Source organism: Pyrgilauda ruficollis, unplaced genomic scaffold (genome assembly GCF_017590135.1).
Source record: "Pyrgilauda ruficollis isolate IOZ18807 unplaced genomic scaffold, ASM1759013v1 scaffold6, whole genome shotgun sequence".
Classification (NCBI taxonomy): Eukaryota; Metazoa; Chordata; class Aves; order Passeriformes; family Passeridae; genus Pyrgilauda; species Pyrgilauda ruficollis.
Genome location: NW_024527710.1, coordinates 530,303 through 546,517, shown reverse-complemented (window position 1 = coordinate 546,517; position 16,215 = coordinate 530,303). Strand labels below are relative to the sequence as shown.

Below are 16,215 nucleotides of genomic sequence, written 5' to 3'. Positions count from 1 at the left end.
AACACAGAAGACCAAAAGGGTATGAAATGCTGGACATACAAACCCAGCATTTTTTTATTTATTTAAATAAAAAACCCATGTTTTTTATTTATTCTTTGGTTAGTTAGCCTAGAGGTGCTCATTTTTTTAAGATTTTGCTTTGTTTTAAACTCAGAATTTATCCCTCAAGTGAGTTCTTGGAATTATATGCATATTCTTCCCTAGGGTTGAAATTCTTCCTCTTGTTCTTATTTCTGTAAAACAAACTTCCCCTAGAGAGAAAATGTGTTCACCTTTCTACAGTGACCCTTTTCAGGATGCATCAATGCATCCATTTAATCTTTGTAACCCATCACCTTGCCAATAGGATCCGGGAATACACCAGAAAACTGAAGGCACTTTTTCTTCCCTATCATTATGTCATTTATGGCAGTGACTGATTGGGACACTCCTTTTCAGTTGAGATAAACCATTACTTAAAATAAGATGCAATTTATCAGTGCTATCTACCTAAATGCAGTCAGCTGCCTTTGCAAGAGCTCTGTGACTCCTAATGGAAGGAAACTCTTGAAACAAATAAGGAAAAGAAAAATATAAACTAAAAGTCAGTGGAAAGGGTGAGGCCATTTTCTGTGCAGCCAAGTAGCTTCCTGCCTGACTCTGAGTAACTCCCTCTCCTATTTTTCTTGCTTCTTTCTGGTTTTCTGGTTTTCATCTCTTATATGACTGGAGATGAAGGCACCTAAGAATGTTTCATAGGAAAATAATGGAAATGGGATTTTAAACTGAATATTCAGCAATTTTTTAAAATCAGGCTGCAGAAGTGTTCCTATCACACCTGTCCCCCCAACGTGACTTCCAAGGCATTATTTTCTGAGTAGCATGTGTAATACTGGTAAGTTCACAAATCTACCGGGCCAAACCGACTGTATAATATTCACACCTCTGTGGTTAACCCTTGGTTTGAAAATGGGGGTAAAGGTGGTGTAGCTCTTGCTGCTACTGATTGAATCCAAGGCAGTTAACTCTTTCCACATTGCCACACCCCACCCAAAGCTTTGAAGCTCACCTCTCCCTATTGGGCATTGGGTAAAAATAACAGGTGAGCCAACCTTATGATATTTTTTTGTGTTGCTGTGTTGGGAGACTTTTTCTGTACCTAGTTTTTTAACTTTTTGCAGCCTCCAGTAAGATATGTACACACTGGAAAGAAGGTGTTGAGTGCCTGGCCTGTGTCCCGGCGCTGTACCGTGTATCCCTCTGCAGGGCGCTGTAGGTGAGGCCGGAGCTGTGGATGGCTGCTCCAAGGAGCCCGGCAGGGACCGGCTGCAGCAGAGCTCTCTGTGCCCAGGTGGAGTGTGTGTCATCCTGACAGCGGCCTGGCCAGCCACTGACTGCCCTTTGAGAAGCGTTCTGTAGCTGAAATACTAGTAGGAAGTTCAAGAGTATATTAGCAGTTTTATCATCCTGTTAATGATTGCTCCATATATTAAAGTGTGTTAGACTTTTGGGTACAATGATATCCATGCAAACTATTGCATGTCACTTTCTCAACTACTTCAATTCTTTCCCTTCAGACTTGAGCTTTTCCTAATAATATATTCAGCTTAGTGAACTAAAAATAAAGTGCAGATTCTCACAAAAATGAGTATAGTAAACTTTTTACAACTGCCTTTTTAAACAACAAAGGCCATTTAATTAATATTATTTATCAATATCAGTAACTTAAAACCAGACCATCTAAGTTATATAATACTAATACTGAAAAAATATGTGTTCTTTAATCTTTGCAATATTCTCGTGACTTTTTTTTTTTTTTCTCTCCAAACCAGGTTTTTGATTCTAATCTGAGGAAAGAAGATACGGAATTTTGGAACACTGTGAATATCAACAGAAAATTAATTAATCGAACCTATTCCCTGTGGAAAGAATAATTTAAAACCAGATTATTCTAAACTGGAAAAGTGATGTAACTGAAACATTAATTAATTTTAAACTGAACAATAAATCTGAATTGTTTTCTTAGGTACTCAGTATACTCAAGAATCAGTATAAATGGTTTGTAGTTACTCTTATGTTAACAAATTAATAAAATAATTTAATTTACTCTTTGTAACTTTCTTACAGATACAGAAATACTTTCAGTGTCTTCTTTGCTCTCTTAGAACTTTCTGGTATAGTCTCCCAGTATGGGTTGATTTGTCTCACAATTTTATTATTTTCTTCTGCCTGCATGTACTTCATTTAAGGTGTCATTTGAACCCATTTGAACACATTAGTTAGGCATATTTTTTTCCTTACAGATTTTGAAAAGTATCAATTACTTGAAGGCACATAAGAGGATGCTACAATGCATGTAAATCTTGACAAACGATTCAAAATACGGAATATTTGTTCAGGGATTGCAGCAAAACAATGAATCCAACTTTTTTATTTCTTCTAGTCATGAGAATTTTGGGGGATTCTGCAGGCCATTCTTGATATTTTCTTGGTGATCAAACCTGCACTCTGGTACTGTTTCACAGATCTGTCATGACCCAGCACTTCAGAGAGGAATGGCTCCCTTTGTGACTTCCCTAAGTTGCATCAGGATGAATAAAAGTAGTTTTTACTTATATGGACAAAAACTTTGGAAAAGTGCAGAAGAATGACGTGTTGGAGAAAAATCCTTTGCTAGTCTCTCTTGCAGGGATTGTCACTATCTTTTCAAGATGGATAGTGTTCAGACACTCCTCTGATGCAATTGTGAGTTGTCCAGCTGCACTGGGAGAGTTGGGTCTGGTGGTGTCAGAGGCCACCAGTCTTTTGAAATGCAGGCATTGGGTGGACCCCAGCTTAGAGCTTCTTTTCTGACAAGATCAAAGGATTTCCCTGCAAGGAAATTGCTCTGTGACTAGCCAGGTTTCTGCAATCCCTACCACACTAAGCTCTCACTGGAAGTTCCACAAGAACTTTGGCTGTCACACAGAGTCAGTATTAGTTTGTTGTTGTTCATGACATTCCATAGAATATGAGTTTCTGCTCATCGTGAAAACTACCTGAGAGCATATCAGGATCCCTGTGAAAAATGTGTCTGTCTCTTTATGCTAGTAGACACGGTGCAGAACATTTTTTTTTAACCAGTTTAGCCAGGTGAGGTGTCTGTTATATGTCAGTTTGGTGTCCTGATGTGTGCAGCCTTCCTGCTGGCATTTGACGGAGACCTGCGTTCTGGTTATTTCTGAAATGCATGAATAACATTGTGTTGTTCTTTCTCCTTATTCTGACCATAGGCAATTCCAGAATCAAGTTCTCAAAGGAGCCATGTATACACTGGATTTCTGTAGTAGAAGTGCAAGCTTCCTTATCAATGGACAAGGCAGTTGGAGAGGTACTGAGAAAGAGTTCTCATTCTGTTGGTGGCTTGTTCTCAGGGTGAGGCTGGAGTATAACCCTGGTGTAAACCCCCTTGCTAAACACCAGCAACTACAGTTTTGGGAGACTTGGCTGAACCAACCTGAGTCCTGTGGTTTTTTTTTTCAGCCCTTGTAAGCAGGTTAGAACCTGCGCAGTTGAACTATGTTAACCTATCTTCTCTGAGGGTTTAGACAGCCTTCGGTGCAAATCCAGCTGATCTGCCTCCATTTGCCTGTGAAGAATGAAGCTATATTTCAGTTTCCTCACTGCCAAGATGTCAAGAAGGCTGTAAATGTGTGTGGTCATCTAAGTTTAATGATGCTTTTTGTGATACAAGTACCCACATTTTGGAATGGAACTGAAATTACCTGCATATTTTGCCCAGTGCTGCACCTGGGTTGGGGCAACTCCTTGTATCACTACAGGCTGAGAGAGGCAGAGGTGAAGTACTTGGGGGTGCTGGTGGATAAGAGGCTGGACATGACCCTGCAGTGTGAGCTTGCAGCCCAGAAAGACAATTGTATGCTGGGCTGCACCTTAAGGAGTGTGGGCAGCAGGTCAAGGGAGGGGATTCTGTCCCCCTGCTCCGCTCTGGCCAGACCCCACCTGCAGTGCTGTGTCCAGCTCTGGGGTTCTCAGCACAGGAAAGATATGGACCAGACATGATCAGAGCAGGTCTGGAGGAAAGATGCAAATAATGATCACAGGGCTGGAGCACCTCTTATGAGGAAAGGCTGAGAGAGCTGGGTTTGTTCAGTCTGGAGAAGAGAAGGCTCTGGGGTTACTTTCTTGTGGTGCTTAAGTATATATAGGGGGCCCTACAGGAAAGCTGGAAAGGGACTTTTTACAAGAGCATGTAGTGTCAGGACAAGAGAATGGTTTCAAACTGAAAGAGACTGGGCTTAGTTTCAATATTGATAAGAATTTCTTTGCTGTGAGGGTGGTGAGGCCCTGGAACAGGTTGCCCAAATAAAGGATGAATGTGCCCATCACTGGAAGTGTTCAAGGCTAGGTTGGATGGGGCTTTGAGCATCCTGGCCTAGTGGGAGGTGCCCCTGCCCATGGTAATGGAATAGGAAATGCGTGATCTTTAAAGTCCATTCCAATCCAAACCATTCTATGGTTCTGTGATTTTACACAGCCTCTGACAATTAATTTGTTGGATGTCACATCTCTGAGCTGGTATCCTGTCAGCTGGTAACCAATAGCCTGGACATGAAAGCCTGCACATCTGACTAATGAAACCCTGAATCATTCTATCCTTTAATTAAAGCATGCTCCTTTAATATGTTCCTCTTGCTTAAAATTATGTGAGAATTATTTTCTAGAAGAAAATGCCTGATGAATGCACTTGTATTTAGTATTTTCTATATATTAGATAAATAAGGGGGAAAGCTTGAAATATCTGGGGTATGTTGGGCAGTTGCAGGGGATACATATGTCAGCCTCAAGCATGATTTATCTCATGTGCCTTTTCTGACAGTTGTGACTTAACGGCTGCCTTTTCCTCCAGGCTCTCAGGAGGCTAAATATCTTTTCAAGTTTCTAGCTTTGTGGTAGAAGAGTAAATGTCTGTTTGCCAGTGTAATTTATCTGAGTCATTCTGGGAGAGGTGTGGAGCAGCTGAAGCATGACTATTAGCATAAATAAGAGAGAGACCCTCTTCCTGAGGGTAGAATACTTGTACTGTCTTTCAGGGGTAAGTTGCTTCCCCATAACAACTGCTACAGCCAATTGAAAGGCAAAATGCTTTAAACTGAAAGACCCAATATATTTTGCTTTGGCCTATTGTGATATTCTTTTACATTTCAATTTGGAGTTAACAAGAGCAGAGCAAGGAAGGAAGAGGAAAATTTCTGCAGTAAGTGCAACAGTAGAATACACCAGAGCTGGCATTTCACATATGCCAAATGTGGTTTTTCTTTTTAAAAGAATATAAAATATAATACAGTGGTAACAATGTTAAGTAGTTGCCATTGCCCACTTTGTTTCTGAAAAAATGCATTAAAAACTTTTCTTCATACTTTGAAACATAGTTGTTTTACAGCATCCTCTGAACACGCAGAGGTTACTTTTTGGGGGTTTTTAGTTTTTGGGGGGGATGTTTGGGGTTTTGGTTTTGTTTGTTTGTTGTTTGTTTGTTTGGTTGGTTTTTTTTTTCATGTGGAAACACCAGCACCTGGTGCTGTTTGACAGTAGCATGAACTGAGTTTGTCCCCCATGGGCCCGTTCTGGCTGCTGCCCCGCAGAGCGCAGCCTGGCACCATCCTCGCCCTGTCGGGCTGCTGCCCCCCGGGGGGAGCCGCTGGTGAGTCACTCTGCAGCCTGAGTGCGGGTGACAGCCACCGGGCCTGCCACGGCAAAAACACACCTTGGCTGCAGTGAGAAAATGGAAGAGCTTCTTCCAGGTGTTTCCTTAGACATGACTTACACTGTCCTCTAAGAGGAAGAACGGAGGTAGCTGCCTTTGGCCATAGCCTTTCTGTGCCTACTCGGGGGGCAAGAAAGCCGGGCGGGCGGGAAGCTGCCCCCGGCACCCCGCGAGGCGCAGGAGCCGTGCTCGGAGCCGGCCGGGCCGTGCCAGCACCTCCTTCCCCGGAATGCCGGGTGCGCCCGGTGGCGGGAGGCGGCGGCTCCCAGGTCAGGGACGGCTGGAGCCCGGCCGCGGCGTCCCCTCCCCGCGTCCCCGGCCGGCACGGCGAGGGGGTCCCGCGGGGGAGTTCTTCGCCTCACGCCTTCCTGTGCCGCCCGCTGCAGCCCCGCGGGGTCTGCGCCAGCCGGGCACGGCAGCGCCCGCGGCTGCTCACGCCCCGGCGGGCGGGACGGGGCAGGGCCGGGGCAGGGCCGGGGCGGCGGGCGGGGGTGTCCCGCCGGCGGTGGGCCGGCTGGGCCGGGCTGGGCGTGCACGAGGAGACAGGGAATCGGAAACGGGGTGGAGAGCAGCTGCTGCAGAAACATTAAAACCAACGAGCCCCCCAGCCCGCCCACCGGAGTTGCTCCGCGGGCACGCAAGATGTGCGGGGCCGGTCTGGGCTCCGCGCCGCGCTTGAGCGAGGTAAGGCTCGGGGAGCCGCGGCCGCGCACTGCCCGCACCGCGGGGACGCCTCAAGTCCCAGCGCTGCGGTCCCCGATCGCCGCGACCCCCGGGGCCGCGAAACAAAACAGAAGGGGTGGGGAGGAGGCTACCTGGACGCCGGTGCCCGGCTGCGTGCCGCGTCCAGCGGAGGCGGTGCGGGACGGGAGCCACGCTCGGTAGAGAACGAAGCGGAGCCGGAGCGGTGCGCGTCTGAGCTCCGGAGCCGTGCGGGACACGGGCGGTGTGGGACAGGAGCCATGGGAGTTTTTGCCCGGGAGCGATGCGGACTGGAGCCCGGGAATAGTACAGAGAGCCGAATCCACTGCCTTGCCCTGCTTAGGCTGTAATTTAGCAAATCTGCTTGTTCTTCTTTCCTTGCATGATATTATGTGTTTAATTCTTTTTAAATGTCCACTACAAAACCTTTATACGTCCAGCTCTGGGGTTCTCAGCACAGGAAAGGGGGTTTCCTCTATATGCGTATTCCTTAATTATGCCAATTTCAAAAGCTTGCAATACTAGTTATTTAAATGCAAGGGGTTTTTTTTGTTTTTTTTTTTTTTTTTTGCGGGGGAGTTCTTCGCCTCACGCCTTCCTGTGCCGCCCGCTGCAGCCCCGCGGGGTCTGCGCCAGCCGGGCACGGCAGCGCCCGCGGCTGCTCACGCCCCGGCGGGCGGGACGGGGCAGGGCCGGGGCAGGGCCGGGGCGGCGGGCGGGGGTGTCCCTTTGTTTCAGACCCATGGAATGGGCTTGCTCTGTAGCTTAATTCCATGTTTTTCTTGTTTTTCTGAACTTTTTACTGCTTTGGGCTTTGTAAAGCATATTCTTGTATTTAGCAAGGGCACCCCTTACCTGTTTACAGCTTTGAGATGATCTCTTGTTTATATTTACATCAGTGAATTTACCACTGTTTGAGATGGCATCAGTAAATTGCATAACTACCCCCTTCCAAAGTGGATTCAGACTTTATTAATGGAGGAGAATACGGGTCTCCTGTCAAGTAATTTCTGTGCAGACTTTCATACATTTAGAGTTAAAGCTAATCAAGTGAGTCCTTTCCCTTTTTTAATCTCTGCTGTTGTATTTCCCACTGAAGAAAAAAGACTAGAACTTACTGCTGGGGAGCTTTGAGATCTTTTGTGCTGGAAGAAGTCCAGTAATACAGTCCTTGCTGACTCCAACTTGTTCAGTTCTGCATGACAGAACTTATTTTGTCTTATTAGCTTTACCTATTGAATATGCCTAGCCACCTTTTAAATGTGTTTTACCAGCTGAATGAAAGTGATTCATGTGTGAATATATTTATAATTCTGATGCACAGTTAAAACAGCAGATTATCTTAAACCCTTTAGTATTTGCTACACTTTTTGTCTTCTTTCTTTTAAGTCTGGGTTTTGTGCCTCTTGTTCTCAGGGCTGCAGTTTGTGAGGCTGTGCAGCAGTGCCGGGCAGGCTGTGGAGCCAAGGAGTTGCGGGGCAGCCACCGGGTTTGCGGTCGGCGTCACCATCCGGTGGCCGCTGGGGGAGCAGTCCCCAGCCCGGCACCATGAACTCCGGCACCACTGCTCCGCAGAAGGTCACCAGCAACCCCACCAACACCGATGTCAACTATGTCATCAAAGAGCATTATAATTACACGGGAAAACTAAATGAGAGTGTGGACACTGGAATTAAAGTGACGTCGGTGGTTTTTATCATCATTTGCTGCTTTATAATCTTAGAGAACATTTTTGTCTTGCTTACCATCTGGAAAACCAAGAAGTTTCACAGACCCATGTACTATTTCATTGGGAACTTGGCTCTTTCAGACTTGCTGGCTGGTGTGGCTTACACTGCCAACCTCCTGCTATCTGGACACAAAACCTACAGCCTGACCCCCAACCAGTGGTTTGTAAGAGAAGGCAGCATGTTTGTTGCCTTGTCAGCTTCTGTGTTCAGCTTGCTGGCCATTGCCATTGAGAGATACATCACCATGCTGAAGATGAAACTCCACAATGGCAGCAACAGCTTCCGCTCCTTCTTGCTGATCAGTGCGTGCTGGGTCATCTCCGCCATCCTTGGGGGGCTCCCGATCATGGGCTGGAACTGCAAGAACCTCTTGTCCAACTGCTCCACCATGCTGCCTCTCTACCACAAGCACTATATTCTCTTTTGCACAACCGTTTTCACTGGCCTTTTGTTATCTATTGTGGTCCTCTACTGCAGGATCTACTCCATGGTGAGGACTAGGAGCCGCAGGCTGACATTTCGGAAAAACATTACCAAAGCTACCAGGAGCTCAGAAAAGTCACTAGCCTTGCTCAAGACAGTGATCATAGTCCTGAGTGTCTTCATTGCCTGCTGGGCTCCTCTGTTCATCCTCCTTTTACTGGATGTGGGGTGCAAAGTGAAGGCCTGCCCAATCCTCTATAAAGCAGAGTATTTCTTAGTACTGGCCGTGCTCAATTCAGCCACGAACCCTATCATCTACACCTTGACAAACAAAGAGATGCGGAGGGCTTTCATCAAGATTTTGTGCTGCTGCACATGTCCCCCAGCAGATTCTGGGACCAAATTCAAACGGCCAATCATTGGGGGAATGGAGTTCAGCCGGAGTAAGTCTGACAACTCCTCACACCCACAGAAGGAGGACGGTGACCATCCTGAAACCATCATGTCTTCGGGCAATGTTACCTCATCTTCTTAGGAGTAACCATGGGGGTGTATTTCAGAGTCTTCCTCTGAAATCAGGGAGCTGGGACGCCTCCTGCTCACAGCAGCAGTGTTGGGCTGAGTGAGCAAGTAGCATTAGTTCTAATGAGGCAAACGGTGCACTTGCGAGGCTGGAGTTCAAGAAATGGGACACACTGTTCTGGCTTGAAAATCTTTTTCCCTGGAGCATGTTTTGTCTTTGCGCTGAGGCAGCTCAGGATTGTCAGGCGCATTCATATCCTGAAATCTCCTTAGTAACTCTGAAAGACTGATGCCTTGGTGAAATGATGCCTGGTGTGTGTGAGAGAAAGAGAGGGGGAGGAGGGAAATGGAGAATGAATCTTTTTTTTTTTTCCCTGTGAGAAGAATGTGAAGTTTTTTCTCTTCACAGCAAACCGCTGACACAAAGATCTTTCTGTACTGAATTTAGTGGTGGCTCTGGTATCGTTGGTAAGAAGTGTGTTTGTTTAGTACATAACATGGAAGGAGATCACACAAATATAACTTAGACCACATACAGCCATAATTGGCATAATTTTGCAGAGCTTTTAGTTAAGTCATAAGGTTTTGTTTGCAGAGTCCAAAGCTCTTGGGGTTTTACTTAGCAAGATCATAGCTGTGAATTTTTGCTGTCAGTCTGTATTACATTTGAAGACCATGAGCTAGATTCTGCACTTACTTTCGCCTGTACAATTCCATTGGCCGCGTCAGATTTAATGGAGTAGCTCAGAGGGGCATTTCGCCCCATATTTTGATTGCCTTTTTATTCTATAGCATTAAATAAACTGCATTATCATGAAAAATGCAAGGAAGAACTAAATATCATTTCTCTTCAAGATGACTTGAAAGGCTACAAAATAGTAAAAAATACTATTGACAACAGTGGGATTTTTGCCTAAGTAAGAAGAGCTAAAAACTGAAGGGGTATTTCAGTGTCAGGTTCACAGTCTTTCCAAAAGTAAGGACCAGTTGGAAAATCAGGAAAGAGTACGTTGGGTTTCAGAAAAAATAAAAAGAAAGTTGAAGTGAAATGACTATAGATAAATGCACTTCCATAACAAAATGCAATACATTTTGGCACATTTTATTAATGTTTATAATTTCAGCAAAGATGTCTGTATTTTATCATGGAAGAAGTACCTGTTGTTAAATTGAATGTATTTGTTTTACAGCATCATTTTTACTTCTCTATTTTTCTAACCTGTGCTAATGGGGTTGAATGTGTACAATGTAAATAAGATACAGGAGTCTTCATGCGCCTAGAGTGTTACTATAACAAATGTGGTATATCTGGGATAGCTGAGAGCAATTGACTTATCTACAGTCATCAGCAACTCCTAGGACTTACCAGTCGGTATTTTGTAAAGAAAATGTATTGCCTTTGTAGTAAAATTTCCAGTGCAATTAAACTGTTGGGGTTTTTTTTTTTTTCTGGTTTAAAAAATAGTATTTAAAATGTTTCTGACTTTTATTGTTCAATTTGCACATAGCTTTATTGACTTCTAAACATTAATAAACTGATTTTTTAAATGAGTCTATTATCAGATTACTAGCAGTTTTATACTATTGTGGTGGTTTCATGCCATGTATGGTTTCCACAGAAGTCAGTGAAAGAATTCCTTGATTTTAGTACATGCTGGGATTAAGTCCATTCTGTGGGGACATAACGTGTAATGTCACAGGATCATGTAAAATACAAAATGAATTTTAAACTATAACTTTCTTGTCAGCATGTGCTGTATAGTTGAAATGCCACTAGAAGAACCTCTACAAGAGCAATTCTTCTCTGACAGCCAGTGAAGTACCAACAGAAGGAAAACCAGATGATTGCTAGTTTTACCATGACCGCCTAGAGTAGAAAAGTGAAGTAATTCACTTGTATCACCAGTATAATTCATAAGTTCAACTCTTATTGCAAACATCAAGGAAATTTATGAAACACAGGCTGATGGCCTCAGCTGGGCGAGCGCTGCGCTCCACTGGGTCTGCCAGCGAAGAGTGTGGCAGTGTAGTGGAACAGATACTGCGTTACTTCTCCCAAAGGTTTGACTTCCATTTCCTTTCTCGTGGCCGTTCCCTCTCAGAATTACTTTTAAGTTCCATGGAGCCCATACCGGATGCAGTTGGAGAGTGAAGATAAACCTCACCTTCTCGTACTGTATGTCATCGCAGTGCAGGGTTTACTGTGGGAAATGAGAGCCTACTCACCGAGGAAGGCTCTGGGTCATAACCTCACTTCCTGAAGGAAATTCCAAAAATGCCCTGAAGACAAAAGAGTGGAAGCAGGCTGGAATTTCTCTCCATCTGTCTGCCTGTATGGAAGGAATGATTTCATGTGTGCTCACTTCCTAGCCTTTTAAATAGTGACCTGAGCAGGGCTGAAAAAAGCGTCAAATCTGTATTTGTGCACAAGATAAAGTGTCTCTTGGCTCAGGCCTTCATTTGGGCAGGGATGGTTTACCCTGGCTGCTGACAGTCATGAGGGACAGCACTACTTTGTCCCAGGGATAAAGTCACTTCTGTGCAGGGCACCAAAAATGTGAAAACTATGGAAGTTCAAGTTAAACCCTTGTGCTACCAATGAGTAAATAAATGCAATGTACAGGGATGAGGCAATGCACAGGGACATCTCAATTTGTAGGGGTGTTTTTATCTGAGAGACTGGGACCCTTCTGCTCCTGAAGCCTTACAGGCATTAAGGTTGTTTGTCCCACACATCTGAGATCCTGTGACAAGGGCTGAGCTGTGTCATTGCAGCACAGTGCCACTAACCCCTTATGAGTACCACCCCATTTCTGTACTAGGAGCTGATAGCCCACAGGTGAGTCATTTCCCTTCCCTTTGCTGGTGTTTCTGTATCCCTTGCTTATCTCATCTAAGCACCGTGGGCCTTTGTGGAAAATGACAGTTTCCGCTATGGAGGTGACTGTGTGATGGGAGCCCAGTTCTGGGAGGGAACTCAAAGCCCTACGTAAATGTAATTCACGCAGTAAAAGATGTGCACACCCTAGAGTGTGGCACTGGGCCATGGGAAGCATTTCCTACAGTCCTGGTCTTGGTGACTGAAATCTGCTTCCTCCATAGACGCTCCACATGCAAGTACACAAGATTCAGACAGGCAATAATAGCTGTAATAAAATAATAGCATTAATAACAGTAAGGCGAAAAAAATGAAAAGGCCATTTTTTCTCCTGCAGCTCCTCAGCCATGGCCGTGCATTCCCATACACTAGCAGATTAGGCCAGATGTACCACACAGTTTTGAGGCTGCAGTGTAGAAAGCACCCTTCTGAGCCCTGGGCTGCCTTCTGTGTGACTGGAAAGGGCATGCAGCTTTGTCCTGGTGATGGCCATGTGACAAACAGGCAGAGAAAATGAACTGAGAACTGAAAAGGTGTATTATACTGAACGTCTACGTGAAATAGAATAGCCTGCATTATTCAGAGCAACCTAGTCCTTTGATGTTTATTCTTTTTCCTAGCTGTTCTTCCAGTGCAAGGAACAGAACAGGGATAGAAAATTATCATAAAATCTGTCTATTACTTCCCTGGTAACTCCCTGCCCAGGTATTCCTGTGTAAGAGCCAGGTATAGCAGGGTGCATATTGAGCAAGAGAGGAGCTGCAGCTGGAATGCCCCATGAACCACTCAGCAGGAACTAACCTTGGGCTTGCTGTACACCACAGGCTGCCAAGACTAAAACAGGGAACAGAAATGTGTAAAAATACTGTTATCCATCCTTATTTTATCCGGTCACCTAAGAATTACAGGGATTGCCCAACTGTAACATTCCTTAATTCCTAATCTGGCCCAGAAGATCTCAATACTGATTGCGTTTTGTATGGGATGAGGCATTATCAGATATTGTAAAAAGGGTCGAACTGACAAAGCATTCAAAAATGTGGGTACATAAACTAGAGCTACGTAACCGGCTCAGCTCTGAAATGCTGGAAATTCCCCAGGCTTCTAAAGTTTGCCAGAAAACCTCTCTTGTATTTCAATAATTCCCCATATGTTTAGTTGTTTGGTTTTTTTTTCTTTTGAAAATGAGATTAAATCAATAGAAAAAAAAGTGTCAAGATTTAAGAAACAAAGAAACCCTAAACAAAATCCACCTAATTTAAGTTCCTATAATTTACTTTCACACTTTTCTAATTCAGTCTCTTTCTATTTACAGATGGAAAGAGTTTGCTTAGTAGCTATCATCTGATTTATTCTGATAGAACCTTATTTCATTTTACACAGTCAGCAAGAATTGCATAGGGTCACGAAATCTCCCTTCAACTGTTACTCAATGCAGAGGATTTCCCGTGGTAATTAACAGTAATTAAATCCACTCTGCACACATGAGCTATAAGAGCATGTGGCACAGTAACTTGTACAAGTTTTCTGATTAAATAAGAATTTAGAGAAATCTGGAAGCCAAGCAGCCAGTATAAATTACAGTATTATCCAAAAGATTGTTCGGGTGTGTTGGGGGGTTTTGTTAGTTTGTTTGTTTGGTTGGTTTCGTTTGGTTGGAGTTTTTTTGTAAGTTTGGGACATAATTAGTGTAGACTTCGGTGATCCACTGAAGAGAATGACAATGTTAAGGACCGTGTGCCCTGCGGCAGCAGGATGACTCAATCCTTGTGTGTCACGGTTTGAAACCTTGTGTCAAAGCGGCAGCAGCAGCAGATATTGTGCATACACAATGCGACATTGTACGGGAGCTCCCCGAGCCCGCTCGGGGCTGCCCGAGCCCTTCCTCTGCCCAACAACCCCGCACGGCAGCTGAGCGGGAAGTGTTTCCTTGCACTTGGAGCTTCCGTGCTACCTCCACAAGACAAAAAGGCAGGAAATCCCATCAGCCACACCCAGGAATGCTCCGGCTCGGAAAAGTCCTAATAAAGCAGAGCTCACAAAGCTCTGTCAACCCTCTGTGAACCTTCCGCTGAGCCTGGGGTACAGCCGCATCATGGAAACCTGACACAAAGGGCAATATTTATTTTGAGCTTTTGTGAATGATTGCTTGGAGAAGACCCATTTTTAGGTGCACGGTACATAAAAACAGCCCGTCAGAAACGTGTGTGACCCAAACCCCCTTAAATATTAAGATGTGTCTGTAGCAAGTGCAGTGTTTATTCAGAATCACTCTACTCAGCTAAAAGGGGGATTAAAATACCAAATGCACAGCTTTGAAAACAAATGGACATTTGGAAAACGCAGGCTAGAGGGAAATCACCAAATAAATACTGGGCTAAAATTATCTGCTGGGCTTTGTGAAATCATGGATGAAAACTGTTTCACTACCTGGGGAAAATCTGGTGTGAACCACAGCTGACAGCTGACATTTACAGGTCCTGACCTGAGATGTCTGCTAAAGGTAGTTTTGCTCTCTTAAACACAGGAACACTTGGCATAAGCCAAGACTTCTTGATTTAGCAGGATAGTGGTGTAAATTGCTGGAATACTGTCTCAGACAGATTCTTGCCCATACTGAGCAGCCAGGGCTGAATAATGTGAAGGTGAGGGTGTGAATTACTTTAAGCAATAGAAATAGAAAATTTATATGGTGACACAGCATGTGAAATAACAATTTTCATTATGTAAAAAATTGTATTTGGCACAAGATTGTGATTGAGAGTATATGGGAGAACAGGTTTCAGGGATAATTTTGGATTGCTGGGGGAGGGAGTTGGACTACACCATGATATTTTCTACTTGAAGTGAAGGAATCCTCTGTGGTAATGCAGACACAAAGCTGAGGATTTTGAGAATTTTCACTTGTGAACTCTATCCTTAGATCTGTAATTCTTTCCTGAGCAACTCTGGGCAAGGTCTCATGAACCCTCCCACACAGAGATATGTGTAATAAACACACAGGGATGTTTACAAGTGAATACTTTGAATTTTGTGGTACTATTCAAAGAGCTGGTATCTGTGTCATTTTGAATAAGGGGGAGAGTCTGCCAGGTCGATTATTACCCAGCTACTTGCAGTATTGCCTTGTGCTTTGATGAGCTGGATGCTGCTGTATCAGTTACTCTAAGGTGGAAGGAAAATAAAATTCTACCAACATGTGCAACCCTATCCTCATGTTTGGAAGAAGGATCAAGATGTTAGCTGGAAAACACGTTCTGATGAAGTGCTGAAAAACAACTCACCACAGTCTGCATTGTTATCTTTCTTGCTCTCAGGCAAGACACAACTATGGTCTAACGATTTCTGCTAATCTGGTGACCACTTCGATGCCTGTTGCACAAAGAATCCATGTGAGGCATTTCCCAAACAACAGGCACTTCTACGTGTTTTTTATTTCCTTCACAACTCCCACTTCTGCTGCTGGTTTAGGCACAAGATAAGAAATTGCCTGCAGCTAGTGTGTATTTCTCTCTCATCTGCATTATATGATCCATGCACCTTTTGAACAAATCCTCTATGCTGGCACAGAGACAGTACTTCAAAGCATTCTATTCCAAAAAGTGTAACAACTTTTTTCTTGCCGTTCTCAGAAATTCAATACATTTTGCATTTTATCAGCTCTCTTACTGTTTTTATATGTCATATCGCAAATGTTGTTTGAGGAAATCTTCCAGATTAACCTTCATCTCAGACACTGTCCATTTCCCAAACAAAAATATTTGAATTTTATTCTTCTAATAAATAACGTCGGTGTGAGGGAGAGAACTTCTCTGCACAACTAAGGTGATAGTGAAGGAATAGTGAATCTTTCAACTTGAAATAGTTCATCATGAATGTGGCTCTAGTCAGGACTCTAGTGATACAGGGTGAAGTTTTTCTTTTCACCAAACTTGCTGAAAAATGCAGAGGCATTAAAGAGGGTTCAGAGGACAACAAAGCAAGGCACTTTAATAGGATGAACTAACATAAAAGGCTCAGTGAGCAAAGCCTTTTCCCACCACATCGGCGAGAATGGGGAAACACAATACTCAGCCCAGGAGCTACGCTATGGAAGTATGCTGGGTGGTACAGAAAGAAAACGTTTTAAAGCTCCAGACAAAAGGCAGAGTCTGTCTATAGAAACCAGAACCAGTTAAAACATGTAAAGTATTTCAGAGTATTTTCAAAGTATT

The 16,215-nt window shown here is 44.0% G+C and overlaps 2 protein-coding genes across 2 annotated transcripts in view; both read left to right on the top strand.

The window, feature by feature from the left end:
• Positions 1-2,085, top strand: part of LOC121362197 (uncharacterized oxidoreductase ZK1290.5-like) — a 46,287-nt gene extending 44,202 nt beyond the window's left edge. Inside the window, exon 8 of the mRNA XM_041483526.1 lies at positions 1,812-2,085. The gene's annotated coding sequence lies outside the window, so the exon portion shown is untranslated. The remainder of the gene's footprint in view (positions 1-1,811) is intronic.
• Positions 2,086-6,273: 4,188 nt separating this feature from the next.
• Positions 6,274-10,674, top strand: S1PR1 (sphingosine-1-phosphate receptor 1). Its single transcript, XM_041483340.1, has 2 exons — positions 6,274-6,430; positions 7,865-10,674. The coding sequence occupies exon 2, from the start codon at positions 7,997-7,999 to the stop codon at positions 9,134-9,136; it is 1,140 nt and encodes a 379-aa protein (XP_041339274.1). The 5' UTR covers positions 6,274-6,430; positions 7,865-7,996; the 3' UTR covers positions 9,137-10,674.
• The last annotated feature ends 5,541 nt before the right edge of the window (positions 10,675-16,215 follow it).